The sequence below is a fragment of the Phyllobates terribilis genome, unplaced genomic scaffold (assembly GCF_046119375.1).
Source record: "Phyllobates terribilis strain yellow unplaced genomic scaffold, ASM4611937v1 Scaffold_5__5_contigs__length_657084704, whole genome shotgun sequence".
NCBI classification, from domain to species: Eukaryota; Metazoa; Chordata; class Amphibia; order Anura; family Dendrobatidae; genus Phyllobates; species Phyllobates terribilis.
The window spans coordinates 47054889-47070707 of NW_027362765.1; the positions used below are offsets into that span (position 1 = coordinate 47054889).

At 41.4% G+C, this 15819-nt stretch overlaps 1 protein-coding gene across 1 annotated transcript in view; it reads right to left on the reverse strand.

Moving 5' to 3' along the window:
* Positions 1 to 579: 579 nt before the first annotated feature.
* LOC141271917 (uncharacterized) overlaps positions 580 to 15819 on the reverse strand; it is a 115889-nt gene continuing 100649 nt past the window's right edge. The window contains exons 2-7 of the mRNA XM_073682156.1: positions 9694 to 9842; positions 9386 to 9565; positions 9181 to 9304; positions 9008 to 9105; positions 8719 to 8809; positions 580 to 5700 (exon numbers count right to left, since the gene is read on the reverse strand). Of these exons, the coding sequence (XP_073538257.1) occupies positions 4520 to 5700; positions 8719 to 8809; positions 9008 to 9105; positions 9181 to 9304; positions 9386 to 9565; positions 9694 to 9771 (1752 nt within the window). The 5' untranslated portion in view covers positions 9772 to 9842 and the 3' untranslated portion in view covers positions 580 to 4519. The remainder of the gene's footprint in view (positions 5701 to 8718; positions 8810 to 9007; positions 9106 to 9180; positions 9305 to 9385; positions 9566 to 9693; positions 9843 to 15819) is intronic.

Below are 15819 nucleotides of genomic sequence, written 5' to 3' on the forward strand. Positions count from 1 at the left end.
GTGTCAATGGGGATCTTGAAGTCGCCCATGATGATAGTGGGGACGTCAGCGGAAAGGAAGTAAAGCAGCCAGGTGGTGACGTGGTCGAAGAAAGTGGTGGGGTGGTAAATGACAGCCAGTTGGAGGTTGGAGGGGGAGTAGATGCGCGCACACAGTGTGCCTCAAAAGAGGGGAAAGTAACAGAGGGCGGCAGTGGAACTGGCTGCCTGCCGACCGATCCTCCTGCTTCGCTGGGTGTTGTGTGCATTTTGTTGTAGTACTGTTGTACAGTAGTGTTCAAAATAATAGCAGTGTGTTCAAAAACATGAGTTAAGCACAAAATCTTTATACTAGTTTTTATTTCCATGCATTGGGAACATTGCACACTGTTTTCTAATTCAAAACATGAAGAGAAATGTATATAATTTTTAACTACTTTACAGAAAACAAAAAAATTAACATTGTGCTGTTCTAAAAAATAGCAGTGTTTGCATTTGTCTTTACAAACTCACAATAAGTACTATTTTTTGAGGATTTAGCATTCCTGGGAATTACTAACAGAATATTTAGTTGTATACCCAGTGTTTTTTAGAACTGCTTCACATCTATGTTGCATAGAGTCAACCAACTTCTGGTACCTGTCAACTGTTATTCCAGCCCAGGATGCTTTGACAACATCCCACAATTTTTTGGCATTTGTTGGCGTTGCTTCAGAAACGGCATTTTTGATGTCACCCCAAAAGTGTTCTATTGGATTAATGTCCAGGGGGCCACTCCATAACCTCAATTTTGTTGGACTGGAACCAAGATTTTGCTCATTTACTGGTGTGTTTAGGGTCGTTGTCTTGTTGAAACATCCACTTCAAGGGCATATCCTCTTCAGCGTAAGGCAAGATGGCCTCTTCAAGTATTTGAATATATGCAAACTGGTCCATGATCCCTGGTATGAGGTAAATATTTCCAGCACCATAGTAAGAGAAAGATGCCCATATCATGATGCTTGCACCACCATGTTTCACTGTCTTCAGAGTGTACTGTGGCTGGAATGCAGAGTTTGGGGGGGTCGTCTGACGAACTGGCTGCGGCCCTTGGACCCAAAAAGAACAATTTTACTTTCATCAGTCCACCACAAATATTTCTCTATTTCTCTTTAGGCCAGTTTATGTGTTCATTTACAAAATGGATTTGCTTCAGTACATGTCTTTTTTTTACCAGTGGGACTTTGCGGGGACTTCTTGCTAACAGATTAGCTTCACAGGCGTCTTCTGTCATAGTACTCTCACAGGTAACTTGGGACTGTCTTTGATCATCCTGGAGCTGATGATTGGCTGAGCCTTTGCCATTCTGGCTATTCTTCGTTCCCATTTCACATCTATTCCACGTCTCTCTGGTTTTTCTTTCCATTTTAAAGCATCGGAGATCATTTTAGCTGAACAGCCCATCATTGTCTGCACTTCTTTATAAGTTTTACCCTCTCCAATCAACTTTTTAATCAAAGTACGCTGTTCTTCTGAACAATGTCTCGAAACGACCCATATTTTTCTGGCTTTCAAGGAGAAATGCATGTACAACATGTGCTGGCAGGCTATCTCTGCATCTGTCACAGCTGTCAAACAGCCGTGACACTTGCAGGCGTGGCGACATTAAAAGAAATGCCGAGCACGCAAGCATGCACGCCAAAAGAGTTAGTAGCACATACTCGATCGTCACAAGTCCTTACGACTGTCCCATTGAATTGCTTCCTAGATAAATCAGTTTGGGCGAATGTACAATCTTTCTGAAAGTACGTGGAGAATACCTGGATGAATATTTAGAGAAAGGCTTTATTCGCCTTTCCTCATCCCTAGCTGGTGCACCCGTGTTATTTGTAGAAAAGAAAGACTCAACCTTACGGCCATGTATTGATTACAGAGAAATAAATAACATTACCATTAAAAATCGCTATCCACTCCCCTTAATTTGTGAGTTGTTGGAGAAACTCCGTTCTGCAAAGATTTTTACTAAACTTGATCTACAAGAGACCTATAATATCATAAGGAGTCTGCCATGGAATGAGTGGAAAACCGCCTTTAGAACTAGACATGGACATTTTGAATACCAGGTTATGTCTTTTGGCCCTTGCAACGCTCCTGAAACTTTTCAGCATTTCATTAATGATGTGTTTCAAGATTACTTGTAACCAATTTGTTGTTGCCTATCTTGGAGAAACATCACAGGCATGTCCAGTTAGTCTTGGAACGTCTACAGGAAAATCATCTCTTTATCAAACTCAAAGAAATGTGAATTTAAACAAACCAGGATTCAATTTCTTGGATATATCATTTCTCCAGAAGGTTTGAGTATGGATCCTAGCAAAATCAGAGCTGTGGTTAACTGGCCTACTCCAAGAAATTTAAAAGACGTTGAATGCTGTATAGGCTTTACAAATTTCTACAGCAGATTCATAAAAAACTTTCAAAGATCATCATGCCACTTCACTCACATAGAAAACAGAAGCATTTTTCTCATCTCTAGAGACACAAGTGGCGTTTGACAAACCAAAGACTCTTTTTACTTCTGCATAATTACTGGCCATCCAAATCCTGAATAGCTGTTTGTTGTCGAGGTAGACGCCATAAACTCTGCTTTGGGAGCTGTTTTGTCCCAATGATTTGGAGACAAGATGCAGCTTCATCCATGGGCATTTCTTTCTCATATCATGTCTTCTGAAGAAAATAACTTTGACATTCTAAATAAAGAGCTTTTATCCATTAAAGTTGCCATTTCAGAATAGCCCCTAACAGCTTTTAAACTACACATTTCTGTGAAATGCCACAGCCATTGTCTGATACAGCTGCCCGTGAATCAGCTGTCAGTTTCCCTTTACAGCTTTCCCTTGCAGCTAACAATAAAGTTTCAATATACATTTTCTATCAATGCTAATTCACACCCATTTCAGAATCCTACATCACAATATTATAGATGCCAGGAGATGGAAAGTAATTTTACAGATGTAATAAGGTTCTGGTGTTCTTGACTATTGGATTGAAATACTAAATCTTCTGTCTGAACATACTGAACCCGCTGGAGAGCACTGTAATTACAGCCACAGCTGTGGTTACAATGTAAAATAAAAGAAAATGTGGACTTGGTCAAGCTATTTGACTAAAGTCAGATTTAAGAAAACCTAACATGGGCTTTTATTTTTGGAGAGATCTGTAGGATGGTAGTGGGACGGATCTCTCCCTCCACTCCAGGTCTTAGGAGTGGTCCATGTCAACGACTTCTATTTAAACTTTCAGTTAAGGTTTGGGTGTGTCAGTATTGGGTTTTGCAAGCAACAGAGCAGGAACTCTGTGCAGGCCTGTCTGTATGAAACTAAACACAGACCAAAGGCTTGAGCAAGCCATTACCACACCTATGGATTATAGGGTGGTGCAGTTGTCCATGGCAACGGACTGACACGGACGTTCCGGCTGCGAACTGGAGGATAAAGTTTTGGATTTGTTTGTAAGTTGGAAAATAAAGACATTTAAGTTGAAATTTCTTGGGTCACTGCCTCATTGCTGCATGGATACGAAAGCCACTGCCTTACAGATGATTCTAGAAGCTACCCCGGCGTATGCTTATAAAGAATAAAGAAAGCCCAAAGTTTTCAAAGCAAATTTTTATGTATAAGCTAACATACCATGTACGTTTGTGAAAACAAATATTTATTAACAACTGGTAACCGCAAGTGTTGAGATGCAGTTATATGTAACAATGTAAAGTATTTTATACACATGGCTGATATATGGCTGTGTTATCAGTCCATTGAATTTTGGAATGCAGATGTATATTGGTGATTGCAAACTTTTCCTAATTGTAATTTTATGCTTTAGATTCCTCTTCGTTTCTTGTGAATGACATGTGAAATTACTGTTACTTTCTCAAAAAAACACATTTGAAGCAAAAAGTAAATGTCTATTTCCCCGTGTTATTTCTTTGATCTTTGAGATGATAAAACAAAGCATTTTTCATGCTGAATATTGTTTCGACTCTGTGCGATGTTTTTGAGTGATCAACAAGAGTGGATTTCTAAGTAAAACAATTCTCATACTGTTTACGTAAAAAAGGCTTCTCCTATACCGTACTTTGTCACTGCTGCACTCAAACAACAAAAACGGGGTAGCATCTAAGACACAGCGCTGGACCGAGGAGGGTAAATAAATCAGTTTGTTATTTTACAATGAACTGAGTCTATGAAGAAAAGTTTTCTGAAATAGGACAACACCTTTAACATTGCCATTGGGTCCCATTTACCAGGTGGGGTCAATAGTGTGTCCATTTTACTTCCGTCTGCCAGTTATACATCTAAGTAACGTTTATTCAAATGTATAGGAAAGTGCTGTAGGGCGCATACTTTTGATAATAGCCTCAAGTGCATTGTGCACTTACCCTAATAAGATTTGATTTCTAGTTAAACCATATCTCACATTTTCAACTTGAAAATGGCTTCACCCCCATGTGATTTCTCTTTTACATAATAAGATGTAATTTTCCTGTATAACATTTCCCACAATCAAAATATAAATTTTACTATTTCTATGTGTGACTGTTCTGATGTGTTACAAGTTCTCTCATGTCTAACAAGAATGGATCTTTGATTAAAACATCTTCCACACTGTGAACATGAAAATGGTTTCTCTCCTGTGTGAATTCTCTCGTGTTTAATAAAGTGTGATTTTTCTGTAAAACATTTCCCACATTGAGAACAGGAATATGGTTTCTCCCCTGTGTGAATTCTTGTATGCCTAACAAGATGTGATTTCTGGCTAAAAACATTCCCACATTCAGAACAAGAAAATGGCTTCTCCCCTGTGTGAATTCTCTGGTGTGTAACAAGCTCTGATTTATGAGTAAAACATTTCCCACATTCTAAACATGTAAATGGCTTCTCTCCTGTGTGACATCTCTCATGTCTAACAAGACTAGATTTTTGGTTAAAACATTTACCACATTGTGAACATGAAAATGGCTTCTCTCCTGTGTGAATTATCTCATGTTTATTTAGATGTGATTTCTCTGTAAAACATTTCCCACATTCTGAACATGAATATGGCTTTTCCCCTGTGTGAATTCTCTGATGTATAGCAAGTTTTGAACTAACTGTAAAACATTTCCCACATTCAGAACATGAATATGGCTTCTCCATTGTGTGAATTTTCTGATGAATTACAAGTTTTGAACTAGTTGTAAAACATTTCTCACATTCAGAACATGAATATGAAGTCTCCTGCACGTGGGGTTGATGCTTAGCGAAATTTGATTTCCGTGTAAAAAATTTCCTGCATTCTGAGCATAAAAATCGCTTCTTTTCTGAATGCATATTCTGATGTCTAAAAAGATTTGATTTACGGTTAAAACATTTACCACATTCTGAGCATGAAAATGGCTTCTCTCCTTTAGAACTTCTCATATATGTAACAAGACTTGATTTATCTATAAAACATTTCCCACATTTTCTACATGAGTGTGTCTTTTCCACTGTGTAAGATTTTTGATATTGAAGATCCCTCCTGTGACTTTTATTTTGCCTAATAGTTTGTGATGAATCAAAAGATATGACTTGTTTAGGAGGTTCACATGATAGATCTTCTGGATTGATGGCATGCTCTTCATAAATATTATGTATGTTTACATGGTCTTCTGTTTTAAAATCTGTTGACATTGCACATCCCTCTGAACTACTGATAAAATCGCCTGAAAAAATAAAACTGATATATTATCCAAAAGAAAAATAAAACAACATTTCTATATAAAATTTCCCTTATAAGCAAGTCATGCAGTTAAGTTCAATTATCAATCTAGTGAAGCTTTCAACTGGATGATTCTTATCCTGATACACATATATACTTGGTTCAATCAAGTGAGCATGTGTTTTCAGTGGAGTAAAGGGAGTTAACCACTGTCTTGAGAAAATACCGATTTGGCATGTTTAGATTCGTTACCCTGATCCTTCTTTTTCCTGACAACTTCTGGTTTAGTAAAGTTAGGAAAACTCCATTTTCATTAAATGGTCGTTAAGGCAAATTTAAATCAGTGGTTCTCCAAATACAGGTGCAACTCACTAAATTAGAATATCATCAAAAAGTTCATTTATTTCAGTTCTTCAATACAAAAAGTGAAACTCATATTATATAGAGTCATTACAAACAGAGTGATCTATTTCAAGTGTTTATTTCTGGTAATGTTGATGATTATGGCTTACAGCCAATGAAAACACAAAAGTCATTATCTCATTAAATTAGAATACTTTATAACACCAGATTGAAAAATATTCTTAAAATCCAAAATGTTGGCCTACTGAAATGTATGTTCAGTAAATGCACTCAATACTTGGTACTGTTGGCAGTGTGGACAGGTGCCAAATCCTGCTGGAGAATGAAATTTGCATCTCCAAAAAGCTTGTCGGCAGAGGGAAGCATGAAGTGCTCGAAAATTTTGTGGTAGACGGCTGTGCTGACTTTGGTGTTGATAAAACACTGTGGACCTACACCAGCAGATGACATGGCTCCGCAAACCATCACTGATTGTGGAAACTTCACATTAGACCTCATGCAGCTTGGATTGTGTGCCTCTCCACTCTTCCTCCAGACTCTGGGACCTTGATTTCCAAGTAAAAATTGGAACTCTGGGACCTTGTGAAGTGTGTCAATGACTGCCTTCTGAACATCTGTCAAGTCAGCAGTCTTCCCCATGAGTGTGGAGCCTACTGAAACAGACTAAGGGACCTTTTTTAAATGCATGGGAAGCCTTTGCAGGTGTTTTTTGTTAATTATTTTAATTTACTGAGATAATGACTTTTGTGTTTTCATTGGCTGTAAGCCATAATCATCAACATTAACAGAAACAAACACTTGAAATAGATCACTCTGTTTATAATGACTCTATAATATGAGTTTCACTTTTTGTATTGAAGAACTGAAATAAATTAACTTTTTGATGATATTCTAATTTAGTGAGATGCACCGGTATTAATCTAATGTGTGCAACAAATTAATACAGGCTATTCAAATCTATAGGAGTGAGAAAAAGCATGGAATGGACACTGAAACCTTCTGTGCAGTGGTGTAACTATAATAGAAAGCTAATTTCCAGCAAAATAATCCTTTAAACCAGGCCTGCACAACATAAGGCCCACAAAAGGGTTTATTGTGGCCCACAGGAACAGCGAGACGTCGCTTCCTTCTTTCTACATTCAAATGTATTCACGTTTTTCAGACGCGTTCAAATGGATTCGCCTCTTTCAGCCGTCTTTCACACTGCTGCTGGCAAAGCAAAGGATATGGAAGACACTAGTAAGCACTCCATGGAGGAGCGGAAGATGCTATCATTTTAGATGAAATCCAGGGAGGGGAGGGTTGATGTTAATGCGTGGTCACATTATGGGGGATTGTGAAAGGTGGCATAGCATAGCGAGGGGTAGTGGGGTGGGGAAAACTTCATGCAAAGAGACAGTGTTGGAAAGGGGCTGATTAGGATGAAATTTAGAAGAGGGCAGTGTGGGTGGAATATTATAGTGAGGGGCAGTGTGGCTGTGGACATTATGGAGAAGGGCAGGGTGGGGAGCATATTATAGAGCAGGGCAGTGAAAGGGGACATTATGGAGAGGGGTAGTTCTGGCAATGCACTCATGTACTGATGGTGATCCTGTCATTGCATTAATCTACTGATGGTGGTTCTGGCACTGCATTCATGTACTGGCAGTGATTCTGATGCTTCATTCATGTATTAATACTGGTTCTGATGCTGCATTCATGTACTGGCGGTGGTTCTGGCACTACATGTACTGACGGTGGCTCTGGTGCTGCAGTCATGTACTGATGATGGTTTTGCCACTGCATTCATGTACTGACGATTGTTCTGGCGCTGAATTCATTCAGTGATGGTGGATCTGGCGCTAAAATCATTTACTGATGGTGGTTTTGATGTTGCATTCCTGTACTTGTGGTGGTACTGGTGCTCCAAAAACTCAGTTTAAGTTAGCATGTGTTCACACTGATTTATTTTGGAGCACAAACTAAGCAGAAACTTTCGAAATCCTCCTCAAATACTCAAAACTTGATTCTAGTGTTCAATTAATGGACTGTTGGTGGTTCTGGTGATGTATTCATGTAAATAACCCTAAAAAAAATGTTTGTGGCCCTTGGGATTGGTTGTTATACAAAGTATAACAATGTGGTCCTTGGACCAAAAAAATGTTGTGCACCCCCTGCTTTAAATGCATACGCATTTCAGACAAAGTCCTTCGTTATAGGGCAATGACGAATAACTAACTGAAACACGGATGCTTTTTTCTATGGTGGTGGAAGGATTTTTTTCTACATGGATTTAAATTTATTGCAATAAAAGTGTTTTTTAAGGGATCCTTGCTGAAATTTTGCATTCTTCTGGATCTTGCAGTACTACAAGTATCCATGCAATTGGTATCCTTACCCTGTAGGTGAGATGAACTTCCCTTTGTGTTGTAACTATAGAAGGTGAAGGGGTCGCAATCGCACCCAGATCCTGGAGTGTAGGGAGGGGGGCAAAAGGTCTCTTTGGCCCAAATGAAAAGACTTATTATTAAAGTCCATGACAGTTGGAGGCCCTGTTGGAGACTTTGCATTGGGGCCCACAAGCTTCAAGTTACACCACTGCATCCTTGTCCTATACTTTTTACACTAAATCAAAATCAGACATTTGTGTGTACATAGCTTCAATGGTTACACTACTCACCAATGTAGTTATCAATAGGAATCTCCTCTGTCCACTGCTCATCACCAATCACATAGGTCTCTATAGTATTAATATAGGTCAGATCTTTACCCTGAAACAAATATTGTAAAAATCTCAGACAGCTGGAGAAGTCACATCTATGATCAGCTCTAATCCTGCCATCTCCACCATTCTCATTACACAAGTATAAAACATATAATACTGGTGAATAAAACAAGACTGAGCACAAGACCTTCACAGCCGTCTACACATCATAGAGGAGATCTCATGACACCTTCTCTTCATCTACCTGATGATCCTGAGGAACATTGGGATCTTCTTGTTTACAGTCCTGTGGAAGAAGAGGACGGGGACATCTCTCTGATGTTGTCCTTTTACTGGATAGAACTGGAAGAAACACATGCAGGAACTGAATTTATTCTTTACAGATATAAGCCATGTGTATTTAGTCCTGTCTATTACCTGGTGATGTGAGGGGCTGGGGAACCTCCATCATGATGTCCTTGTACAGATCTTTGTGTCCTTCTAAATACTCCCACTCCTCCATGGAGAAATAGATGGTGACATCCTGACACCTTACTGGAACCTGACACATAATGATACCGTCATCCCACTGATCCCTTCATAGAGTTATTGTATAATGTCCCAGCATTCCCAGCAGTGTCACCTCTCCAGTCAGCAGCTCAATCATCTTGTAGGTGAGTTCTAGGATCTTCTGGTCATTGATGTCCTCATGTATTAGGGGGTGAAGTGGAGGCCCCGTGTTTGGGCTCAGGGGTCTCTCCCATGCCTCAGACACAGGGTCCTGACAGTGCTCACTAGAGGTCTTCTTCAACACTGCGTAATCCTGGTTATGGAGAGACACATTAATACATTTCTTACGGACATTTCCAGAGTCCTGACCTCTCCAGTTCTGTCCATCTGTTATTCCCATAGACAAGAATGACGTAATTGGACATCATTAAAATCTCTCACCTCTCCAGTAAGCCGGAAGAGGATCTCTAGGGTGAGGTGTAATATCCTCTCCGCCATCTTATCCCTGTCTCTATCCATCTTTGATTGGTCTATCAGGAAAGTTCTCTTATGTAGAAAGCTCAACTGAGAGGATCTGATATTGTAGGGTCCTGAATAGGAAGAAGATGAGCTCATGTAACATAATAAAAATCTCATGTAAGAAAGACAATTAGTGGATATAATAAAGGGAAACATATGAGGTGATAGAATGTGTAGATGTGGTATTCTCTCCTTTTCTATGGACAAGAACATGAATATGCGGAAGTCAGTGGTTACAAAATACCATTTTAATTATTTTCTTTCTCTTTAGACATTGTCTTTTGGCTCATTAAATCTAACTGTCGCTATTTGTTCATTAGTTGTTCATAGTTTGTTGGCTTTAAAATAAAACTTTGCATTTACTCTCCTCAACATAGAAATTTTAACACCAAGATGGAACAGTCACTGGATGGATAGACATATTAATGATCTACAAATAATGGAAAAATGGAAACAAAGTTTTCACAACATCTGAATTTAATCAGTATCGAGTATGAGCGCCACAAGCAGAAATCCCCGCACTTACAGCGTAGGTTATTAATGGTGTCTCAGGAATGTTTACCTTAGTGAATGTACTTGGGTAAATCATCAAGATCCGCTTCTGGTAGTTCCCTTTGCAAATGCAGACCAATGATTTTCCAGATGTGGTTGATGGAAGACAAGTCCAGAGACACTGCAAACCATAGTAGCACATTTAAGCTGTGCAGGCTGCTTGTAATTGTAACATCCCTGACAGCGTGCTGGCATGGCTTCCCATCTCCCACCATGCAAAACCGCCAGCCTACTCACCAATCGAGGCTGTGCACTGTGTTCCTCTGCTGACTGTGTGCATGTGCCTTCGCTGCTAATTTAGGGCAGCGGCGGCAGCACGTCCTGATTCTTAAAGGAACAGTGCGTGCATTCCTAATGCATCCCCAGCTTATTGCTGTGAGTCACTGGGTACTTAAGGCACCTCCGCACAGTGGGAGGGTCCTGAGCAACACTTTCTCTCAGTTTGCTATGTGCAACTGCTGAGTTGCCAGGTCCTGTTCTGTAGTTATCTTGTTCTGTTACTCTGGGGCTGTATTCCCATGCCTGTTACCTGTACCTGTGACTTCTAGTCTATTTCCACCACCCTGGGGGCTGAATTCCCAGGCCCGTACCTGTATCTCGTTCCTGTGTCAGTTCCTGTCTGACCTGTGTCCTAGCCCGTTACCTGTTTGCCTCTTTGTCCGTTCTTTCCCTTTTTCTCCTGTGTCTGTTCCAGTACCTTTCTCATATACTGCAGTGTCTGTACCAGAACCTATCTCCTACCTGTCATCGCCGTACTTCAATTTGTGAGCGAGTCTGTCCACTCACTACTTCATAATAAGTATTCTGTGTAAATCTGGCTCTGTCTGTGCCGTTTCCCTCTCCCTGTACTTATCCTCTGTATACTCGCTATTCCCCTGTGCCTTCCTGTACCTGTCTTGCCCTGTCCCGCCTGGCCACGCTCTGCCCCACTCCCGTCCGCACCTGCGGCTCTGCCCCACTACCATCCGCACCTGCGGCTCTGCCCCACTCCCATCCGCACCTGCGGCTCTGCTCCTGTATCCCAGTCTGTACTGGTCCAGCCTGTCTACCTGTCTGTATACCAGCGTTGCCTGCCAGTATCTGCCTGTCTGTCTGTATACCAGCCATGCCTGCCAGTACCTGCCCGTCTGTATACCAGCCGTGCCCGTCAGTACCTGCCCGTCTGTATACACACCAGCTGAACCTGCCCATTCCTGCATACCCCGGTGTCGGTCAATAGCTGTGTGACCAGGGTCTGACCTGGAGTAGCACCTGGGCCACCTCCCTTGTTCCTCCTCGGATCGCGGAGTCGATTAAGCCGCCGTGTGTCCAGGGTCGGATCTGGCGAGGCCCTGAGTCACGCCACTCCAGGCACTCCTTGGTTCGTGGCCCAGTGGGACAACAAACAACGCTCATGTCAAACAGTCTGGACGTGAGCGTAACAGTAATAGAGTGACATGGTGATGTCGCATTGAAAAATGACTCCTTGGACACTTTGGAAAAATGATGGTACCAATGGTTTCATGACCAAATCAATGTAACGCCAAGCTGTTGTTGGACCTGGACTAAAGACTAGAGGGGTCTGACTACAGGCTACATCATGCCACTCCATAGCATCCCAGGAATAGGACGGTGTGACATTTCCTCGTGAAGGCTTCTTCATGGCGTTGTCAACATGGTCTCCAAGCCAATGTCAGTCTATCATTGTTTCCAGAAGAACAGTGTGACTGACTAGAATAAATTTTCAATCCAAACTCCATTTCACTCTTGCTCTGCACCATCATGGCCTTTGAGAGCGGTGGTGTGAGGTCAAAGGAACACCTGTAGCTGCAAGTCTGACTCGCAGCACAATGCTGTGCAAATGACTTCTGTTTTTTTGTGCAGACACCATTTGAAGCCTTAGGCTTAGTATGTGTGACGGGTAGATACCACACATAGTGTTGTGCTTGAGAAGCATCCAGCAACCAGGGGAGTTAACAGGATGCAGCTAGGGGAAAGTGACCTGGTCTGCCTCAGAGAGAGGAAGCAGAGTCAGTTCTGAGTTGGGAAGCAAGCTGAAAAGATGCAGACCTCTTCATCAGGCTGACTAGGGTCCTGGAACACTGTCCCACTGCAACTACCGCCCGGTTGTTCATGGTATCTACAGAAGAAAGTAGTGGAGCAAGGAGTTATCTGCTGCAGATCAGGAGCAGGGATCAAACACCAAGTCTGAGGACAGCTCCTGCTGTTCAACCCCACTGTGCCTCACTGCACTAAAGGTAAAGACTGGGACACTGTGGACCGGGGACTGCTGGTAGGAGCATTGTGCTAATGGATGGACTGTGTGCTGTACTGTACTACTGAAAAGACTGTGTCCTACTGTGCTGCTAAGGAAACTGTATTGCTGTACTGGAGCCTGTTGCTCGAAGGACATTTAAGTTGCACTGGCCATGCTTCATTAAACATTACTGTTAAATCATTCAGAAGGACTCTTGTCAGATGTGTCTGTGCAAGCAAGTGAATCCATTGTGTGCCTGAGAGAAGCTGCAGCCTATGGTCGCCCTGAGTAATGGTTTCCCCAGGATTCCAAAGAATTCATAAAACCCGTGTCGCCCCTATCTGAACTTAGGCAGCGTGCGTGTAACATATGTGACATTCACTTTCACTTGCAGTACTGAATGAATCAATTGTGGAACCAGTGGTATAACAATTCTCCTAAGTATCCCAGGAGTCTTTTCAACATGGCAACGCCAGGGCACGTGTAGTTTATACTACGGTGAGCAGTCTGCTTGGCCTAAATGTAATAGAATGGCATGCAGTGTGTCTGGACTTATCTCCCATTGAACACATCTGGGACATCTTTGGTCGGCAATTGCAAAAGGAGCTGCCAGCAGCGGAAGTTTAGTTTTGTTCAAAGCCATTATAATTGTTGTGACTTTATTATCATTGGTTTCAAATTAATATTTAGCTGGAATATAAAGTTCTGATGACTTCTTATTTAATGCATCCCTGAGTTGGAGTCTAAGTAGTGTAAGTTGTTAATGTTGAACTGCTTGCGACAATTTATGTAGAGTTTCATATCTCTCAGTTTCAGAGTAGAAAGATTTTACCTTTCGAAGAAGCCTGTTAAAATGAACTCTCCTCGAACAACTGTCTTTTCAGATTAAGCCTAAATTGCTTAGATTACACCCAGGTTAAAAATCGACAGTTTAGCAGCAGTAGAAGTAAAAGTATTCTGGCAGGTATACTCTGAACAGGGTTTTATTTAAATGTTGTGTAAACTTGCTGGGCCATAGAAATAAAATGTTAAGATGAATGCTCCCTGGAACGTGATCAGTTTGCACATAAAGTATTCGCTATGGCCAAGTGAGCACTGTCAGAGTCACAGAACTGCTAAGTATGCAAATTGAGAGAGGAATAATGGCGCACCAAGAACTTGTCCACATCAATTGAGCACCAAAGCCCACTCATTAGCATATGAAATATATAGAGTTTTCACAGTAATTACAACAGTGAAATGTATACTGTTAATATGATTTTTATAGGAGATAAGTCGCATTTCCAACACTGCTGCATTCTCCTGCGGCTGGTGAGTGTCCACCTGGCTATAGGGGGGCACAGTCAGATTCAGCAGGAACTTCACCCCACTGTGTCCTGCAGAGGTTAGCGTCCCCGGTCTATCCCAAAGCAGCAGGGGGTCTATTAGGTGGCTCCTCCCTTCACTCCTCGCCTGGTCTAACCTTCTAGTTCAATTCCTTTCTAGTTTTCTGTAAAGTGCTCTCTTATATTGTCTCTCCTGATTTCTGACCCATCTAGTCTACTCGTTTACTATGATTTCTTCGCTCCTGACCTCAGCTACGTATATTGAACCTGTGCTGCCTGCCCTGATCTCGGATTGTCTGACCATGTCTTTGTCTTCATCCAGCTGTACCTTCTATCTGTGTCTCTGACACTCCAGTCAGCAGCTGCAGACTCAGGGACTGCCCTGGAGTGGTATCTGGTGACTACCTGCAGCCAAGGCTATCCTCACCATCAGAGGCTTTAGTGAATACCAAGTAGTCACTTAGTTACGCCCTTACAAGCAGGGCTGTGGAGACGGTAAGCCAAACTTCCAACTCTGGACTCCTCAATTTCCCCGACTCCACAGCACTGGCTCACTACTGAGCATGTACATAAAGTGCAGCACTGATTAATCTCAAATAAAAGCCTAGATCCTTAGATCAGGAACAGAACAGACATTTATAGGACATGTCACAACTTTTTCAAATTCTTATGTAAAAATGTACAGCACATACTGCAATGAACTACTGTAACCAATTTATTATATATTTTAGGAGTCAGAGTCGGTCCATTTTATATCGACTCCAACTCTGACTCCACAGCTCTGCTTCCAGGGTGAGCCTGGCCAGTGGCGCAGCACACCCACCAGCGTTATACCAGTTGACCCATAGTGGTGGAGTATTAATTGAGCTGTGTAATTATTGTGCCATCAAGTGTCCCCCTTCGGAAAAGGAATCTCCTCTCATTGTCAGCAATTTACAACATAAGGTCAAAGGAAATTTGTTTTGATAAGGCTATTGGCACGCAACTGGAGTCCCTTTGGGGTGTGCATTCATAAAGTCTAAAGCTTAGGTCATGGATATTTTTTTTATTAAGGAAATGTTTCCCTTCTAGTAGGAAAACAGAGCTCTTCTTTTTGAGAAAGTTATGGGTCACAAGGGGCAGCTAAAAATCTAAGCCTATGTTTTTCACTGACGGCTAGATCAAAGGTTGGAGGATGAATTGAGTGGGTAAAAACCTTCCAAAATACCTTGGAGAGCTCCAAGCTCTTACTCATCTAGAGGTCCCATTGGGAAAACTAAGCTGGTGGTAGATGCTGAAAGATAATGTCACTGCAGTTCAGTCTGCTCAAAATTTGAGAGTCATGCTTCTCCTTGTGAAATAGGTCATGATTTTCAAACTTAAAGGTAATCTGCCAATAAAGTCAACCCTCCTAAGCCATCTAGATGGTCATGCAGGTCAAAGGAAGCTGAATATAATGATACCTTCATATCAACAATCTGATATCTTATTACAGAGAAATCCATGTTTTTCTCATATGTAAATTAGCTGTTTAGATCTATGGGCCAGACATAGATCTCTCTGAGAATCTGCCTTCAGATCATATTTCAAATGAAAGGGGGCGTTACCAGTGTGAGATATGTAATGACTGACACTTTGCTCTCATAATCATACACAGCTATATAGTGAGATCAGAGGTAACACAGAAGTGAACTTTGATTACAAATATTTACAGCAGCACTTGTTTTCTCATATTGTAGGCGGCTCTGCTGCAGAGCTGTGTCTGATCATAACTAACACAGTACAGCAGAGTTGAACCTTGTCTCATTATAAACACAAGTACATTTTCAGTTGTCTTCTTACAGTGCTGTCAGCTCTGCTGTACTACCCTTCCCGCACACTGGCTGCCTGTAAGATGGAAGCTGAAGCACTATGAGAGGACTGCAGCTGCAAATATTTTTAGAATGAGAAAAAGTT